This window comes from Melospiza melodia, chromosome 4, assembly GCF_035770615.1.
Source record: "Melospiza melodia melodia isolate bMelMel2 chromosome 4, bMelMel2.pri, whole genome shotgun sequence".
Taxonomy (NCBI): Eukaryota; Metazoa; Chordata; class Aves; order Passeriformes; family Passerellidae; genus Melospiza; species Melospiza melodia.
Genome location: NC_086197.1, coordinates 91,994,055 through 92,012,926, shown reverse-complemented (window position 1 = coordinate 92,012,926; position 18,872 = coordinate 91,994,055). Strand labels below are relative to the sequence as shown.

Here is an 18,872-nt window from a genome sequence, read left to right as displayed (position 1 = left end):
CAGCTGTGCTCCTCATGCTGGGTGCAGAGTTAGAGAGGCCTTGTCCTTCTTCCTGTAGCTGGCAGGGTTTCAGCACCATTCCTGTGTGCCCTTCTGTGCCAGCTGCTGCCAGACTATCAATCATGCCCTTGGTGCCACACCATGCCCTGTGTGCCCACCCTGCTGATGGTGCTCCTGGACCCCAGAGATCCCTACGGGGTTTTTTTAACCTTTGGAGGAAGGCTTGGCCTGGTGCTCCTGGTGCTCCTGGTTAGCTTGGCATGGGCTGCAGGCTGCTATTGGCCCTCCTCTGAGCTTCCCAAATTCAGACAGTTCCCCCATACATCTCACTGGAGCAGTTCACAGGCAATCATGTCAGCCATTCACCTCAGCAACTTCAGTAGGATGAGATCAGGTACATTTTCCTAAAGTACTCTTCTACCTCTAGATCATTTCTGATAAACTTCTGTCTCACACTTCACGCTACATGTCAAGAAGTCTGAAACTCTGAAAGAAGTGCTGAAATAAAGACTTGAACTCATAATGCCCCCACATCCCCTGAAGTAGGGATGAGCCAGGCAGGGTGGTACCCCAGTGGGGTAGAGATCTAGCTGACCTTCCTTTGAACAGTCCCTGCTTTTTACCCATACTTTCATAAATTGTCTGTAGACAGAAATGTGTTTAATCTTTGGGATCACTTTTCATAGGTGTTATAGGCCAAAGAGTGAAGAACAGTGATGATTTAAACTGGGGCACTACTTCTATTGCAGCTTCACTTGGGTTGAGAACAGGAGCAATCAAGTAGTGGAACATAAAGCAAAATGCCAGCACAAGCAACTACTGAGAATCAGTTTGCACCGTTCTGAGTCTTTTTTCAGGAAAAACTTGATTAATAACATCTGATCATATGTATATAGCCATAAAGAAGACAGAGGTATTTCTCAGTTTTATTAATGTGAACCTGCATTTGATGCAGCTGATGACTGTAACCAGCCTTCAAGTTACTGCAACACAGTGCAGTTACTTGCCATGCTGCCTGTATGTCACCTGCTGCAGGGGAAAGGCACTGGCTCTAAACACTGGAATGTTGTGGTCAAAGGCAGTGGGTCATTCATCTCACTCTGATGTGGGATGTGTTGATTTTTGGCCCATTGCATCAGGTGCCATCCCAGCTAAAGACCAAATGGATCTTCCACAGCATGGCACCATGTCTCTGCAGGACAGCTGACAGCAGGAGTAGCTAACTGTGCTTGAAGAGCTAGAGCTTACAGTCTTCTTACACCAACTCTTTTTTTCAAGGTAAATCAACTTTTTGTTGTTGTTAGAGTAAGAGTCAATATTTAGAGCTTTTTGAAAAAGATGGACTATTGAAAAATATTATGTAATAATGATTGTTTTTATTAGAAATGGAACTACTAATTGCCATTCCCTATACATCATCTGATACTTTAAATATGGCATGATCAGCCAAAACCTTTTATCAGCTACTTTTTTTCATAGGTATTATTTCCATTTATTTTCATTCATTGTTTCCTTTTAGATTTTGTTTACTACAGTATATAAATTAATTGAATGTACTACTTCTCATTGATCATACTTCTTTTCCTTAAAAGGAGAAAATATCTGAAGAGCAATTGAATTAATGGTATATATTGGTTCTGTACACACACAAAAAATTACCTCTCCCACAAATATTTTCAGAATTTTAGCTGTAGGATATTTTAAATCTTAATGAGTCAACTCAATGGTAGAATTAGCTCTGTGCACCCAATCTGACCACACGTTACATAGCTCAACAAAAAGCAAACATACAGAGAGAGAAACCAGGTGTAATGTGAATGGTAAGAAACAGTTCCCTGAACCTGCTAATGGTGAACACCTGAGTCTGAAATCTCAGTGTTCTCACCTGTCACATCAATTTGAAGTTAATGAGTATTTGATACCTTTGTAAATCAGGCCCATACAGACAACTGATAGACATCTCAGGGATTCCAGTAAGAGAAAGAAAAAAGCACAGAAAATAAATCTAGTGCTACAGTAAATGTATCCAGTAACTTTTCTCGAAGGAAAAACTTTTGCTTGAAGTGTTGTCACATGGATGTTGATAAGATGCCCATGGAGTCAGTTAATGCTCTGGGAGTGCTCATCAGCCATCTGTTCAGTGACTTCCAAGCGTCTTGGAAGGAGAAAGGTCTGTTCAGTGCTTAAGACAGCTTTGCTCAGGAAGCCATATGCAACAAGGATATTAAAGCACAAAAAAACTCCCAAGAAGCCCAGTGAAAGCCAGTGGGCTTTCACCCATTAAAAGTGAAAGTGTGACAAGTGATGTGGAGGGATGTTGACTTACCCTGAATGTTGCTTTAGATTAAAAATCTTTGTGTTGGATGCTGTTGAGTTCCTCCCTGCAGCACACGCCGTCACTGCAGAAATCAAACTGTTCCCAGGCTTCAGTTTAATTATCCATACACATCTGCCACAGGGGTGAACATCCTTAAAAGTTCTGTGACTTAGCAATAACTGTGTGAGTTGCTTATGATTCCATAAGGTGTGAAGAACTTCTCCAGGAAACAATGCAAAATAATGTGTGAATAATGAATAATGAGAATAATGAAGATGGAAATGGAGCAAAAATCATCCCCATGGGAGCAGACTAATAACCAAGGGCTGGTTTTGTACCACTGACATTACAGAATTTGCAAAAAACCTGAAAAGGAAACTAATCAGACTGCTGTCTTGCAAATGCTCTAAGTCCTGCCTGATAAGCTGCTTTTAGAAAATAAAACTTTTCAACAGTAAATCCTTGCTGAAGTGTAAGGCACATGATATCTGTAAGAGTATTTTACAACAAAAGCATACCTAAACTTGGCTATAAGAGGAAGTAGATACAATGAGTGTGATGTGATTTGTCTTTTGTTACAGGATATCTTCATCAAAAAGGAGAAGTACACTAAACTGAAGCTGGAGTTTGCCTTGATATGAAAAAAAAAAAAAAAAAAAGGAAAAAAGTTTTTTCTTCTTGCTACTTTTGAACCCAAAATCTGTTTTCAGTTCACAGTGTTTTTTAGTTAAGTTACAACTTAGAAACCATCACAGCTCTGATTTCCAGGGAAGCTCATTTTGGAAGGTGGTAAATACAACTTAAAAAGCAATCTCAAAAATAATTTTTGTAACACTGCTTTATGAGAAAATGTAAATCTGAGTTTTAGAAGACATGTGGTTGTTACTGTACCTCAGCTTATTTTTTTGAAATTAAACAATTAAAATGTTCATATGTGTTGGCCACCAGCTGCTGTACCTTATTACAGTTTAAATAGCTAGCCTGGAATAAGAAATCATTATATTCTCAAAACAATTTTGCAGAAGCATATGAGGTCATGTATTTTTATTGTTGCATGCTTACATGTTACCACAGTATTTTCCTGCTAGCACCTGGCTGAATGGTGGGGCTTTTTTAACAGAAGCCAGAAACCCAATTGTCCTTTCCTAAACTGATGCAGACCTGCACTGGCTGTCTTTACAAGGAGTGTTAATAAAAAAGATACAGGAATCTTCAAGAAATGAGCTACAGCCCATTGTGTGGTGAGGATACCATGAGGAGGGGAGGCTCTCAGGCACATGGGTGAGCCAAAAGCCACTCATGGGAAGAACAGGCTGCATGAAGTCTTTTTATGTGGATCTAAGCTGACTTCTGTTATTTCAAATTTTAAACATGTATGTGGATATGGAGGTGAGGGGTGTTCATATGTAAATGTATATAATATTTTCAGCTACTCAAGTTTTTATCCCAAGTTGGACAACAGGGGGCTGGGAGTTTGGGGAAGGAGAAGCAGAAACCTGGAATGGAATGAGGTTGTCAGAGCTTGTCCAGTACATGTTTCTAGTTGGATGTGAGTTGATCAGAAGGTTGCGCAGTATTAGTATTGTACTAGTACGCAAAAGAAGTTGAAAGCCGCATTTTTTGGAGAACAAATTTCAGCCCTGTTGATAAATCAGCATGTGTATATGAACTGATGCCAGTCTGCTGGCAGCCATCATTCAGGTGGGATCCTGCTCTCCGTGGTGGGGAGGGCTCACATGGCATGTAAGAAGCACCAAAGTCGAGGAAAATATGGTGTGAAGTGAGGTCAAACTAAATGAAAGTCCACTTCTCATTGCCTGCTCTAGATGTGGCTGCAGATGGCCAACACTGCTGAGTGGACACTGAACATACATTATTAAGGTATATTCTTCTGGTGAGATTTTAAGCCTCAGTTTTCTACTTTTAGAGGATTTGTTTCTTTTACTCTTGCAGTGTTCTACATATGCAATGTTCTCTTGAATTGCAGCAATTGTTGCATGTGTTTAAATACTGGTGATAATTATTTTGGTACACAACAATTATCCATGATCAGTCTCACACTGAATAACTGATAATGTCATATATTCTATAAAAGTCAGTTTTGTTTAGGTTGGGGAAAGGATGTTTAGTTCAGCTGTGAGTGTAGATCTTCTGTGAGACAATATGAAAATTGTCAAGAAATAGGTAAGAGATGTAATGTAAAGTTCCTTTATGGAACTAGGCCTTCGCCCCTTTAGCCCAGCACCTAATCTTTGACAGAGGTGAGAGATTATCTCGTTTTACATGAGGTCAAGGTGTAACAGATGGAATTAAATCAGAAGAATGGATTTTACTATTAGTCCCAAGGTTTGTTACCTTTAGAGATTGTTGCTTCTATAGCATCCATTTGTACACATATGGATCTCCAATTTTTTTTTTTTTTTATTTTCCTTTGGATCTTTTACTTCTCTGGCATCCTATATCTGTTAGTTTTATTAACATAATTTCATGCTGTGTGAATAAATATTGCTTTTTTTTTTTTTTTTTTTGAGTGTAGATGTTGTCATTTGTATGTTGCAGTCTGTGCCCATAACCTCCAAGCTAAATATAAGTTTATATTCTCTTTGTTTAAATGAATAATTGGATTTTTTTAATTGAGGGGCTTTAAAAGAAATCTTGACTTGATGTATATGTCATTGATTTTTAAACACTTATTATATTTTTAATTGATAGCAAATTTTTTTATTATATCTCCAGCATAACTTATTTTTAGGTGGAGACAGTAAATAAATAGGGAAAAAAACCAGACCTTTCAGTTTAATCAGGAGTAACTTTTCATGACAGTAAGTTATGCGAGGTGCACCAGTATCAATGGGTAAGGAGTGTCACCTCTGCCAATATTTTCTGAACAACAAATCAGGGTAGTAAGTTGATTTTAGCAAGTTTCTAGTCTCATCTTTAGCTCAGAGCAGAAAAGTACTTTTTAGTTTTCACTCTTATTAACAGTACAGAAGCATAGTGGGTAATAAAAAGGTAGCCATCTGCCATCCAATAAGTTATTTAATAAGGTTCTGCTACAGAATCTTTAATACTGAAAGTGATGTACAAGCCAGATCTATCAAGGATGCCTGTTATCTCAGCTTGAGTTTGCAGATGGAAAGAAATCTGTCCACTTGTTAATAAAGCAGTTTTTATCCAGCACTGTTGAGTCAGTAAGCGTAAACCTTTCCAGGATTACTTTTTTCAATAGACCTTTTTTTTTAAAAAAAAAAAAACACATCATCATTACTAAATAACCAGTGTTTCAGTACAAATGGCTCAAGTGCTTTTACACTGCAAGATACTTTAGTCAAAATAATTAAGTATCAGGGCCAAAAAGATTACCTCATTATCACAGAATTCTACAAACCTTAAATATATGTATGCATATAATTCCTGTTATGATTTTTCTGTAGAAAGATACTATTCTAATGCTCTCATAATTTTAATTTTCTTTTTAGACTCACTTTACAAAAAGAAATAATGAAGTCAGTACTACTCTTTCAGCTGAATTCATTTTTTGAATGAGAGAGCAGCCCTCCTATTAGATATCTCACTTTAAGTGCCATTTCTGTTTCCAACAAAACAAATGAACTCTTTGTTATTAGTTTTTAATTTTACCTAGGAAAGTCCACAGCCTTTTTTTTTCTTACCTGCTATTAAGCTGAGGATGAGTTTTTTAATGAAAGCTATGTTGAAAGCTGATATTAAAAAAAAAAAAAAAAGTGATCTAATACCTTTTGTAGAGCTTTTTTTTTTATTATTTAATACTTTGTAAAGGTTTTTAACATTGTACTGCATAAGATAGGAACAGTGTTTTCAATGAGTGTTTCAAACCATTCCCTTTTATGAAAAAGACATATCTGGAGTTTTAAACATTTGTAAGCTACAAGAGTTGAAATTTAGGGAAGTCACTGAAGCAAGTTAGCAATCAGTTAATAACTAAGGAAAAGGAGTTAACTACTTGTGTAAAACAGGTAGTCATGCATGACTTCTTGCTAACTAAGACCAAAACCAGGACAGTATCAAAATAAGCAATCCTCTCAAGACTTGGCCACCTTATCTAGACTAATGAAACCGTTATTTTTCTTCAGGCTTTTCTTCTAAAAAAATCTCTTGTATTATTAGGTTTTGTTGATGGGATGTTCTGAATGCTTCTTCCTAAAGGTGCAACTGCATTTGACACATCAATACCAGGTCATTTGGTGTCTTATCCAATGTCCACCAAGACATTTGGAAGTCCTTTTGATTAGTTCTTTTAATTTCAACCTAATCCCATGCTGTTTGTAAAGTATGGCAATGATCTCAATAGCTCCACTTGCATATATATATATGTATATATGTATATACATATATATATATTTCTATCTATTTTTTCTTAGAAATTATCCCTCGTGTTTTGTGTTTTCACCCCTTGTGTGTAGAGAATTTCCATATCTATCAATATTATCTGCAGACCTGAATGAGAATGGGAGCGTAGACACCACTTAGCCTCCATTCTTTATGCATCAGAAAAAGCTGCTAACGTTATTTTTTGTTTATTTCAGGTTTCTTTTCTCCATGGAAAACTCCAAAGCCTGTAAGTTTCCTTTCAAAACTGTATGCCTTGAGTTCATAAGATGGCCATCATGCTAAGCAAATTTCTGTAGACTGTCACCTATCCATCCTGTTGCCAGCCCATGGGACACCTCTCAGCAGTGCCCCAGCTTCAAGTGACATGACACAGCACCAGGGGTGGCCTCCCTGAAAAGCTCTGTTGGCTTGGAGCCTGCCAGAAGGGGAAGAAGGAAAGCCCTCATGTTAAGATGGGTGGCAAGAACCAGAAATGTGGTGGCTTAAAAATAAGAGGTCTGGAGGAGAAGGCAGCAGAAATGAGTCCATTCTAGGCTTCTAGTTGGCAAACTCTTTGGAATTAACAACATGCACTTTTTCTGGTTTACAAGTGGCTTAACATCCTCAAGGAGATTGTTACTCTTTCTTGCCTTAGGAGATCTAGAACTGCAATAATCACACTTCAAATAAGAGCTCAGGCTAGATAACTGACTGAGGTGCCTTTTAATCAACTTTTCTATGTTCTTATGATTTTGACAGTAATGACCAAGGTGTAAAGACTTCCCACTGTAAGACTGTAAGCAATGACTGTGTTTATTCTGCTGGCACCATATTATATAATTTTTTTGAATTTGTGACGACACTCACAGTATAAAAAGAATTCATAGGCTACTATTTTTGGTTGTCTGGTTTGTTTTATTGTTGTAGGGGGTTGTTTGGTTTTTGGTTTTTGTTGTTTTTTTTTTTTTTAATTTGGCTCTTTAATTGAGATTTTACAGGCCTTAGAGTAATTCTTAATTCTCCACAAGCTTGTGTAGAGGAAATAGAACCTAAAGACTCCTAAGAGCAATGAGAATAACAATGGCAATACCTTTTAAAGGACTTAGAGCCTTCTTACTGGGGAGCAGGCAGGGGAAGTACATTAAATCTGAACAACTTTACATACTCTCATATTGGAATATGGCATGCCTTAATTTTGCCAAAATAATTTTTGTATCCTGTCAAGTACAAATAGCAATTAATCAGCTGATGCAACTTTGTCAGACTGCTTCAGGTTGTGGTGGTTTTGCTATAAAAGGATAGAGTCTGTATACAATACATTGGAATAAGTATTGCATAAGTTGCTTTGTTCATCTGTGTAGCAGAACATTTTTGAAAATAAATTGGAATATTAAAGGCTGGCTTGCTCTCACCAGTTTAGGACTCCTGAATTGCTGGAATGTTCAACTTTTAATCTCAGATAAAAAGTGAGGAAATAGATAGCTTGCTGCTCTCTTGTTAAAGATCCACATTTGAAGACCTCCTCCTGTCCATACTTTGCCCTTTTATGTACACATCAAATATATAAATATCAGTGTATTTATTGTTGATGATTTTCTGCAATATCTCCTTATATAAACAGTATGGTAGTTCATGCTCAAGAAGCACTTGCCAATAATCAGGATCTAGAAAAACAACCTGAGCTGATGCAATTTTTCATGCAATGGTGTGAGGAAAACCAGGGCTTGCAGAACAATATAACACCATTGTGTGCTGTACCTGCAGGCAGACTGACTGCTCACAGCCACTCTATTTTGGGGTAATCTCAGCAAGAGATTTCACTAATGATTAACCGAGTTAAGGTAGTGTGAATTCCTCTGTCTGGCACCACTTTTAACTAGAGACATAGTCAGACATCAATTTCTCATGTCCAAGGCCTGAAGACTGAAACCAAGTGCCTGCAGCAGTGCGTGCAGACAGTCTGAAGCAGTAAGGCCAGCGCAGGGGGTTTAGAAAGCCTCCCCAACACCTCAGCACAGCCTGTATCTGTGTAACAGCACAGGAAACAAGTGACCTGGGGTAAGATATTTCCAGTGACTCCTATGTATATCATACATATCTTATATGTGTATATCACGTATAATATTAGTGCAAAATGACCATGAGCAATGTCACCAAACCATTGCCCCAGTTTGGATTTGGTGCCCTTCACTCACTACTGTCCTTACTCACTTTCAAGAATGCCTTTTTTTCTGAAGTAGCATTATGATAACTTCCATTACTGAATGCTAGGTGACTGTTTAATTAGTTAATACAGGTTTGGGAGACATAATTCCCCTTCTGTTTATCTGCTTATTTAGCTGGTTGAACTTCACACTTGAAGATTTAAAGCTAACCAGCAAGCAAGAGTTAGACATGTGGGACCCAGTAGGGTTTTGCCAATTGATCTCCAGTTTCCTGTCCTTTCCCCAGGGTAAAGTTTGTTCATCAAAGATAATTATATTTTCCTTTCTTTTTTTAAATCTTTCTTTAAGTATTTTAATTTTGTCCAGTTTCACATTTTGAAAGAGGTAAGTGATCTATTTCCCCAGCCCTTCCCAATAAATTAGGAATCTTTCACTTCTAGACAGACATGGCCCTGCATGTCTTTCATCTTCATGAGATAGTTTGGTTTCACTGGCTTGTGTTCTTGTAGACTCCTAAGGGAAGGTAAAGCCTATACATATTTTTTCTGGTAATTTCCTTTATCATAAACTGCTTGAATTGAGCTTAGTTCTTCTTTCCCCTTTAGACATAGGAGTCATAATCAGGTGTGTTTCTAGAGACCTTTGTATTTACAATTCCATAATGCAATTATATTTGTGTTTATAGCTACTGGAGGTAATTTCTTTAGGGCTCAGAAGTAGTACTGTGCTACTCATGTGACTTACCACACTGGCTAATTTACCCAAAGGGCAATATTTGCAGAGGATAAATTTATGTTGGTGTAAGAGGTTCCTGAAGATACCCAAGGTAAATTCCTAAACTATTTCGATGGCAGCTCAGGTATTTTCATATGCCTCTGTATTGCACAGAATGTACATACTTATAGTTTTGAATGAACCAGCCCTACTTACTGCTGAAATTCTGACAGAAACACGTCTTGACTTATAATAATACTTTTTAAAATAATTAGGTCCTTGACAACTGAAAATGGCCAATATCTATAATCTGTGTTCTTAAGTATGAGCCTAAGAAGGTCAGATCACCAGGGATATGCAGCAGGATAGTTATTCAGCATATTCACCAGGAGGACACTAAAATATCTATAGTCCACACATACTTGGTGTGAAAAAAGCCTGGTGCAGTTAATCATCAGAACAGAGAGTAAAGCTACCTGCTGACCCAAACATCTTCTGAAACCAAGGAACTAAAGACAAATGATAGCCACAGAATTTGTAGAGCAAGCCCACTCTAAATCTGCAATCATCTTTGATAAAGGTTTTCTGATACAAGAATAGAAGTCAGTGGAATTTAATTACAGATGAGTTTGTTTCCAAGAGGCGTTTTTTGTGTAATTACCATTGTTGGGTTATGTGTGAGAACACACTGTTCTGGAGGCTTTACCACCCTTGTCCTCAGGAGGGGTTATAGGAGTAGCTAAGTACTCATTTCCTGGGCTAAACATTTGTGTTTCGTTTAATTTAGCCTCTTCAAAGAAATTTGCTAATGCAATTTGATTAGTAGCCAACTTCTTCCAGAAATAAAAAAGCAGATCCTCAAGCCATCTTTAGCACAGCCTATCATGTCTTCAAGTTTGATGTACATGTAAGACTGCTAAAGACAGTCTTGTAAAAAGCGTGAACTGAGGTGTCTTTCATGCACAGACAATAGGCTGTTGTAGGCTTTCCTGTAAATGGCCTGGAAGAGTTGAAAGCCTTATCCTGTGCTTGGTTGTATAATGCCACTTTAGTGAGATTTTTTGAACACTAGATGCCTGAATACATGCTGTAATAATTTTCAGTTTTGATTCGTTTTGATTTTCTTTTGGTTTTGATTTTGGTTTTTTAAATCTTCCCTTGGAGCAGTAAATTCTGGTCCCAGTTACAGTTATCTCCTTCTCCCTGGGCAGCCAGTTATTTTCATGTATTCTCAGAACATACAGCATTAAGGCCATTCACTTTCTACACAGTCTGTCCCTTCTTTGCTAAGCACTAGCTTCATGTATGTTATGTATTTTGATGAATCTGATAATTGTGTCTTTACAAACTGACAGATTCCACCTTTAGCAAATAATTTCCAGTAGCTCAGCACATCCTGTGAGAGGCACTCCACAGAGTAATGCTGGGCCTAATCTTACCCGAGAAAGGTCACATCTTGCCATGAGCAACAAACTAAGAAGTGAATTTAATCAAGTCATTTTATAAACAGCACAACACACACCTTTCATTTCAAAAGGCAGAAAACAGATTTACTAATTTTGAAAACACATCCTCAACAGAAATCACTGGATTTGGTCTTGTTGTGGAAGCGACAGTTTTTGCAAAACTTTATTTTTATTCTTTGTATGTTTTTATTCCAGATGATGGAACGATGGGAGAATCAAGGCAGCCCTCAAACAAGTGTGTCTGCTCCAGCTATGCCACAGAATATTCCCTATCCACCCGCTCTTCACAGGAGTTCATTTCCTGATTCAACAGAGGCCTTTGATCCACGAAAACCTGACCCGTATGAGCTGTATGAGAAATCAAGAGCTATTTATGAAAGTAGGCGTAAGTGAAAGCTCTCTTGACCCTGCTGGCCATTTAGTATTTAAAGTTTTGCCTTTGAATGTGTCGCTGTTGGCATGATTTTCTGTAATTATCTTTTGTAATTTAAAGGAACTACATTTCTTTCCAGTAAATAGAGTCCATTGTAAATGTTTCAAAAATTGTACACTTACATATTTTCTTAGATCTTACCTAAATTCTCATATATGACTTTCATAGGTGTTTTTTTTCCTTATATTTTTGATCTCCCCGTTTTGACTGTTAAGTCCTTTGTGAAGCACAGTAAATGTCCCACCACATTTTATTGTATTTTTTTTATAGTCAACCAATAGGAAGATATGAATCTATCAATGAAAAAAAGAGTTTCACCTACTTTCACTTCAAAGTGACATTTTTTAAGAAATTTCGAATATATTTTTTTTTTATAAAAATGTCTTTGACAAGTTTTCACATTGTCCTTGGTAGCTAGAAAGAAACGCACAGCATAAAGTACTATTTGCAGACCTATACAAAACAGTACTGAGCCATTGAGATGCTCATTTTGATTTAATTTCTCATGTTTTTGGAAGTATTGTCCATGTTTTTGACAGCAAGAATAAAAGAGCGTAGACTTATTTACTCTTTTTGTAAAGAACATTTTGGCCAAAAATATTGTTCTAAATTGTCTACAGCCTTTGCACTTAGTAAGATAAATTCTTAAAAACAGTTAACTTTTTTACCAAAATCTTCGTCACCACTGCCATTACTTGCATATGCCACTTTTCAATTCATTTAGTAAAATACTTGTGCCTATAGACCAAAATATGCTATAAATTACACATAAAATATTGGAGCTGATTCAGACCAGCCCATTAATATTAGTTGGGCCCAGAGACCTGGAATATTCACATTTCTTTGGCATGCAAAGGGATAGTCTGAAGGAAATACATTATTGTCCCCAACAGTGGGCTCATACCATTCTTACTTGCCTTGCCTAATACATTAGTTACAGCATCAGCATCTCCTCTTTGGCTTTGGCATTCCCAGTCCCCACAAGAATGGATATGCTGGAGGAACCCCAGACTTCATTTCCAAGTAAACCTTTACCTAGTCTTGAAGCTGCATGTCATATTCCTCAGTTCTTTGCCACTGTGGCCAGTGCCACCATCTTCTGCCCCACTGATCCTATTACTGGAACACTTTTCAGTATAGATTGTCACCCTAAAAAATACAGATTTTTTTTTTTTTTTTGAGGGAGACAGTTGTTGATGTTTTATTTAACTCTATGTACTTAAATAAATTGCTGGCTTTTTTTGAGGAATACCAGTATCTTACCAGGGTATCTTACTCTCCCTAAATATGGATGTGAGTACTTAGACCCCTGTAAAAAATGTATTTAATCTTCAATTATAAACTGTTAGGCATAGTAACTAAACTTTCCAGTACATTTACAAACACCATGTATGTAGTCCATGATGACTGGCATTCCCAATGCAATGTACAAAAAAGAGACTCTAATTTTTGAAATTTAAAACTCATTGAAGTATGGATCAGGATACTGTGTGGAGTAGACCAAATAGATTTGAAAGAAGTAAGACTAGTTTTGATCAAAGATTGGAAATCATTTTCAGACATCTCTCTTCTTTCACTTTCTCTTGTGCATTAAGGGCTAGACTAGCATATAAAAAAACCATTTGCTTGAACTGCCATGTTATTCTCCAAAGTTATAGAATTGGGTATATGATAAATTAAAAGGAAAAGAATCCATTCCATAGTTAGAAATTACTTTATGTAGTTCAGCACCTCTGCTGAAAAAACTCTTGGCTTTGTATAGAGCTCTAGCAAACAGAAACTCTTTGCAAATAATAATTTCCCTTATCAGTAGATTTTAGAAGTGATGTAATTTAACAAAAATCTTTTCACTCAACAATCAGAACCGTCTCTGTAGTTGAAGTCATCAGACGAAGAATGCCAATTTCCTACACAGAAACAAATATCTCTGGGAGACAATTAAGAAAATATTATAAATACCATATGCATGTATGACATATGTATTTATATGGCATTTTTTTTCATCCTGATCCCCAATCTATGCTTGATCTATGTGTGCCCTTCATAAAACTGTGGGAATATAGATCTGATGTCAACCACAAAGATTCACTTACCCCCCAGAAGATTATATATGACATTACAAGATATATTACACCATGCAATATTCATGGCTGCTTTTGTCAAGTTTTCTGAGCACTTCTTTGACTAACATGAACTTTTATCTTTTACTTATATGATCTACTGTGTTAAGGAGTATATGCTTTACAATAGGAAGAACATCTAACATGTGGGTTGGAGTTATGGTAAAGCCTGTGTTTTAATGGTATAATTGCATTTGAGTTCTGTCCAAAAGGCAACTGGAAACTGTATGTGAGATGTTTTCATCACCAGCTGCCTAGAAAACCAAATAATTAAAAATAGTAAAGCTGCTAGGCCCAAAACAAGAAAGTGAGAGATGAAAAGCAAGACTGCGGTAGCCTTATCCTAGATTTTGATCAGTGTCCCATCTTCCAGCTAATCTTGGAAACTTAAATTTCTTATCTTCTTTCTCCACTATCCCCTCAACATTTTCTCTAAGATTTGATTCCACTAGTTTCCAACCAGATCTTGTCTGCATTCCTTCATATCCCTTATTTATAAATAGCTACCTCGAAAGATCTCGATTCTCCCTGACATTTTTGTTTCATGAATGTCCTAAGCACATATTTTAGAAAATTTAATTTGTCAAGCCTTAGCACCATGTAGTTGTCCTATTTCCTGAAGATGGAAACAGCAGGAAGGAAATCCATTACTGAGTCAAGTAATTGTCATCTAATTTGAGTACATAGGAGGGAGAGTTTCAAGACAACACTCTTTCCTACCATATGGCAGTGTCAGGTTGGTTATCTTTGGGAAGAATATACCCTAAAAGTGCACAGGAAAAGTTCAGCTACTTGGTTTTTTTAAGTACTTCTTATCTCAAGGCAAGTTTGTCTTATCTCCTGGCAAGACCTTCTTTTCATCTTCTAAAAATAGGGCAGAGAAGTGAACAATCATGACCTGGAAAACTCAAAAAGAAAGAGATACTGCAAAATTTTTGTTTCTCTCGTTGTGAGACTGTTACTAAACAGTTCATTTTTGTGCTTCTATAACTCTGAATTTACACAGAGCCTTTTATCATAGGGTTTCCCCACAGTCAGCACTAACCAGGGCCTCATAAAATTCTCCTGCTTCCCAATCAGAGAGGGAGTGAAGCGAGTTATGAAAACCAGGGTAGTTCTGTGAGGAGCACAAGGAATATGACTCAAAGCAAGAACTAGACCAATGTGCTGCCTCTAACTCATGCCTACCTAATGATAGCAAGAACAGGGTTGCAAGCAGGAAGTCTCAATGAAAAAGTATGAGTTTCATTCTACAGAAAGGTTTTTCCACCTAAAGAACATGAAGAACCTGCAAGACCCTGGGTGATGGGAAGATTTCAGTTTGTAACGGTTACAATACAAATTACAAAGCACTACCACTTCTGCATGGGAAATAGTTCCATACAGGCAGAGTGCAACTCTACTTTGGAAGTCATAGTACCTTTGAAAATTGTTTGTCATGAGTTAGCTGTTACCTGTCAGGTCTTCCCTCTTAGCTGTCACCAGCCTCTGCTGTCACCTATCCCTATGCTCAAAGCTCCAAGTAAATAAAAAATGAGCATGAGGGGTTTCCAAACACTGAGGAGGACTTCCATGTCATCTAAAAAACTGCATAAAAGCAAAAGATGGGAAATTGGTTTATGCTTTCTTTCTTTACTTTGTCTCTCTGGTTTGGGTTGTTTTTTTTTTTTTTTTTCTTTTTTCTTTTGGGGTTTTTTTTCCGTCTCTTTCCCCATCTCTTCTTGTTTCTCCTGCATGCTGAAGAATACCTACCTAACTTTCTGCTGTGACATAATTTTCTCAGCTGGATACTTTTTCATTTTTTTTCTTCTTCTATTAATTCAAAGCAAAACCTTTATCTCCTTTCTCCTTACTAAAACTATTAGATTGTAAGTGACAGAGTGACTCTCCCCATTACCAGTTTAGGTCCAGCAGGTAGAAAATGCAACATCAGATCAGGAACTTCCTATTAATGAAAAAATTATGACTTCATATACACCAGATTAAAACAGCTGTAACTGGAGCCCTTGAGTTATCATTAGGAGACCTCCTTCACCTGAATTTTAAACTTTTAATTTTATAAACTCTCCTTATCATATCTTATATTGTATATTGAGCTCTGTTTATTGTAGATTCACAGTTTGTAAAAACTTCATTCAGACCCCCTGTAGGCATTAGTCAAGCAGGAGTCACAAAGCAGTTGGGAATCATAATTCCATAATAGTTCTCTCGTTATAACAGAAATTTCAGGTTATTTTCCTCTGAGGAAAGAGGTAAATATAAATAAATATAAAGAGGTAAATAAAAAAAAATAAAATATTTTTTACATTGATTGGGTTACATTTGTCCTTCAGTTACTGTGGTAGCCAAGGCTGGTGCTGTGACACAGAAATGCCAGTAGGAAGAATGAGATAAGCCAGTGATAAGCGCTCATTAAAAGTGAAATCTGAACAATTCCAGTTCCACCTTTAGCTGAGAGGACAAAAGTTACTTTCTTCAAAATCTTCTATGTTATTTTCTCCTCTGACCACAGTATTTTGAATTTCTTAAGTCCCTTTCAAATCTATCAACTGTTTTATGCAATGCATTATTTTTTTATTGCCAGAGATTTTAACAAATTGGAAAGCAACCAAAAAGCAAAGTTCACCAACACCTGTGAAATATGTAAATGGCAAATCTATTTGCATAATTTGCCTCCACATAATAAGGTATATTCTTTGGCAGACTTATAAATACCTTTCTGTAAGGGTCACAGACAAGCACTTCAATTCATATTCACAGGGTACATTTCCTCCAGAGCATCAGCACAGATATGCATTAAGGTAGAAAAGATTTGTCAGACAGCATAATACTGATCCATAATGTGTAACTACAAAAACACCAGGCTTGCAGAAAAATACTAAGGCAATCAGGGTTTCCTAAATTTGATACTCATGGATATAAAAAAAAAAAAAATAGGTCTAGCACTGAATCCATGACCACCTGAGGGGTTTTATGGCATAGTCTACAGCTAAGCAGAATTTTCCTGACAGTGCTTGTTGGCTGAAGAGCTACACTTAAATTAAAGATTGAAATTATTAAAAATTGAAGGAAATTTTTCACATAATTGGTACTACCACTTTTTTCAGATAATGTTTTCCTGACAAAAAAAAATTGCCTCTAATATTTTTTCCCTTTCTTGCTCATTTTTAGTCTAAAAAAAATCAATTTTGGTTATGGTGCTTTAACATATATGTATACACATCTGTGCACAGGTGCATATAAATGCAGAACTATGATAGCACTAAATATAGAGTATTCTAAAGTATTGTAGAAAGGGAGTTTTGTATGGGTGAAGGGTTTGGGACTGTAAGCTAGAAAATCAGGTTCTAGTTTCAAACCTTCCTTGCACTCATTTTACAATATCTATCAATATTTCTATTCACCAGTTAGTGCCCTTTATGACAGTAAGTCATGCCTGCCTTCACTTAGTAAATAAAAGTATTGGGAAATTGCTAAGTAAGGTCTATTATCATCAAACCACTCCTTGACCTAGAGTATGAACAACTGAGGCATAGGAAGGGAATTTCTCAAAGCAATTTCCAAACAGTCCATGTTGGTGTTTTCTTTCCATCTAGTGCTACCCTAAGCAACAGCATGGAGATGGTCTAAGAACTGATATTATTAAATTAATATAACTCTTTTTAATAAGAGATTATATACAATAAAAGGAGAGGAAATTTAGCAGACTAAAGTCAAATGGTTTTATATTGTTCATCATTGCAGAAAGAGTTACTCACCATGACAAAATGGATTTGTTGCTTATAAGAACTGACAGTGAAACCAGAAGCACTTTCACATGGAATTATGAGTGTATAATCATCACAGTGCCATGGATGTAAAATGATTTTGATTGCTGGCTTGCAAAGTAGGTCCCTAATGACCTCTGCTAATATGAAGTGTCCATTTTACAGCTGATGGCAGTGTTAAAGATGCAGAATTTCTTTCTCTTTAGCAATTTACACTTTACTAAAAGGTATACAAATAGATTTTGATCTGCAAAGTGGCAGCATGTACTTAAGAGTCAAAGTAAAAATTTAAGAGAAGTGACTTGTAGGCATAGGGGAGTTGGTGCATGTTGGAGACAAGTGGGTGCTGCATTGCCTGTGGGCTGTGGCAAACTGCTGCTGGCACAGCTTTGGAAGGGGCATTGCAGCATAATCACACTCATTCTTCTCACTTGTGAAACCCCTGTTCACCTGAAGCATGGCTAGCACTGAGATGCTGAAATACAGATGTTCCCTTGTGCTAGTTTTGTTCCATGTATTTAGCATTCAACAAAGACTGATCCAGAAAACAGCAGAATATGGAAAACAAATATTATCAAATATTGTCCCTACCTTTCATCAGCATAACTCTTCCTCCAGAGAATACCAGTGGCTCCACTGGTGTAAATAAAAATACCCTTGTGTCATGCTGTGGGTGAATTGTGCTCCTGTGGCTGTATCTTGGCAGCAAAGAATCCTGCAAATTTCACCATTGATTTCATATAGATCAGGATTATGTCCTAGGCCTTGTTTGTTGCTTGGCTGTTTTCACAAATATTTTACAGTTTTCAGTTTAAAATGAATGAGTGAAAGTGAAATAAATCTATTAGAGTAATTTATTTTAGACTAAACAGGAAGACAGGTATGCAAGGTTTTTACTGTTCTATCTTCTAATAGCAAAATTAATCTTGGTTTTGCATTCATCTGATATGCAAAGAATTGTAGAATGATTGCCACAGAATGGTTTGGGTTGGAAGGGATCTTCTTTCAACCCCCAAATCTTGATGTATGGCAAGACCACTCAAAATGCACAGCTGCATCCCCGTTCTCCAGAGCACAGGGAGTCATCCCCATGGTGGAGATTTATTTTAATATAGTCAAATACAAACAACAGTTCAGAAGATTTCTTAGTTTTACTTTCCTGATTCTTGTTTCTAGGACAGGTTAGCTGAACTAAAAAATTAAATCAGTGAATTTACCAAGTATTTTATTATACTTTCAAGCTCCGCTTTGTAAATACTTCATTCTTATTTTACATGAAAGACTACAGCTACTCATGGCAATGCAGCTGAAGATGTTTAACCAAAAAGGCATCACAGGGAGAATACACAAATATTATGTAATCATTTTAAATCTTTCAGCACTTTGAGTGCCTCTTCATGGTGGAGTATTGGGTAGGCTTGTCTCTTTGTCCTAACCTCTCCAAATTTTCATTCTACCTCATTTCCTATGAGGTAGAGGCAGGATATCTAACATATTAAAAAGAATCTATTAAAAGTTCAGAAGAATGCCAGAATTAATT

The 18,872-nt window shown here is 36.8% G+C and overlaps 1 protein-coding gene across 13 annotated transcripts in view; it reads left to right on the top strand.

Annotated features, from left to right (window-relative positions):
* Positions 1-18,872, top strand: part of MAGI2 (membrane associated guanylate kinase, WW and PDZ domain containing 2) — a 701,683-nt gene that overhangs the window by 601,472 nt on the left and 81,339 nt on the right. For 12 of the 13 annotated variants that reach the window (XM_063155597.1, XM_063155591.1, XM_063155589.1 and 9 more), the window contains 2 exons: positions 6,883-6,914; positions 11,208-11,397. In XM_063155597.1, coding sequence (XP_063011667.1) covers positions 6,883-6,914; positions 11,208-11,397 — 222 coding nt within the window. The remainder of the gene's footprint in view (positions 1-6,882; positions 6,915-11,207; positions 11,398-18,872) is intronic. The other variant, XM_063155590.1, reaches the window with a different exon arrangement.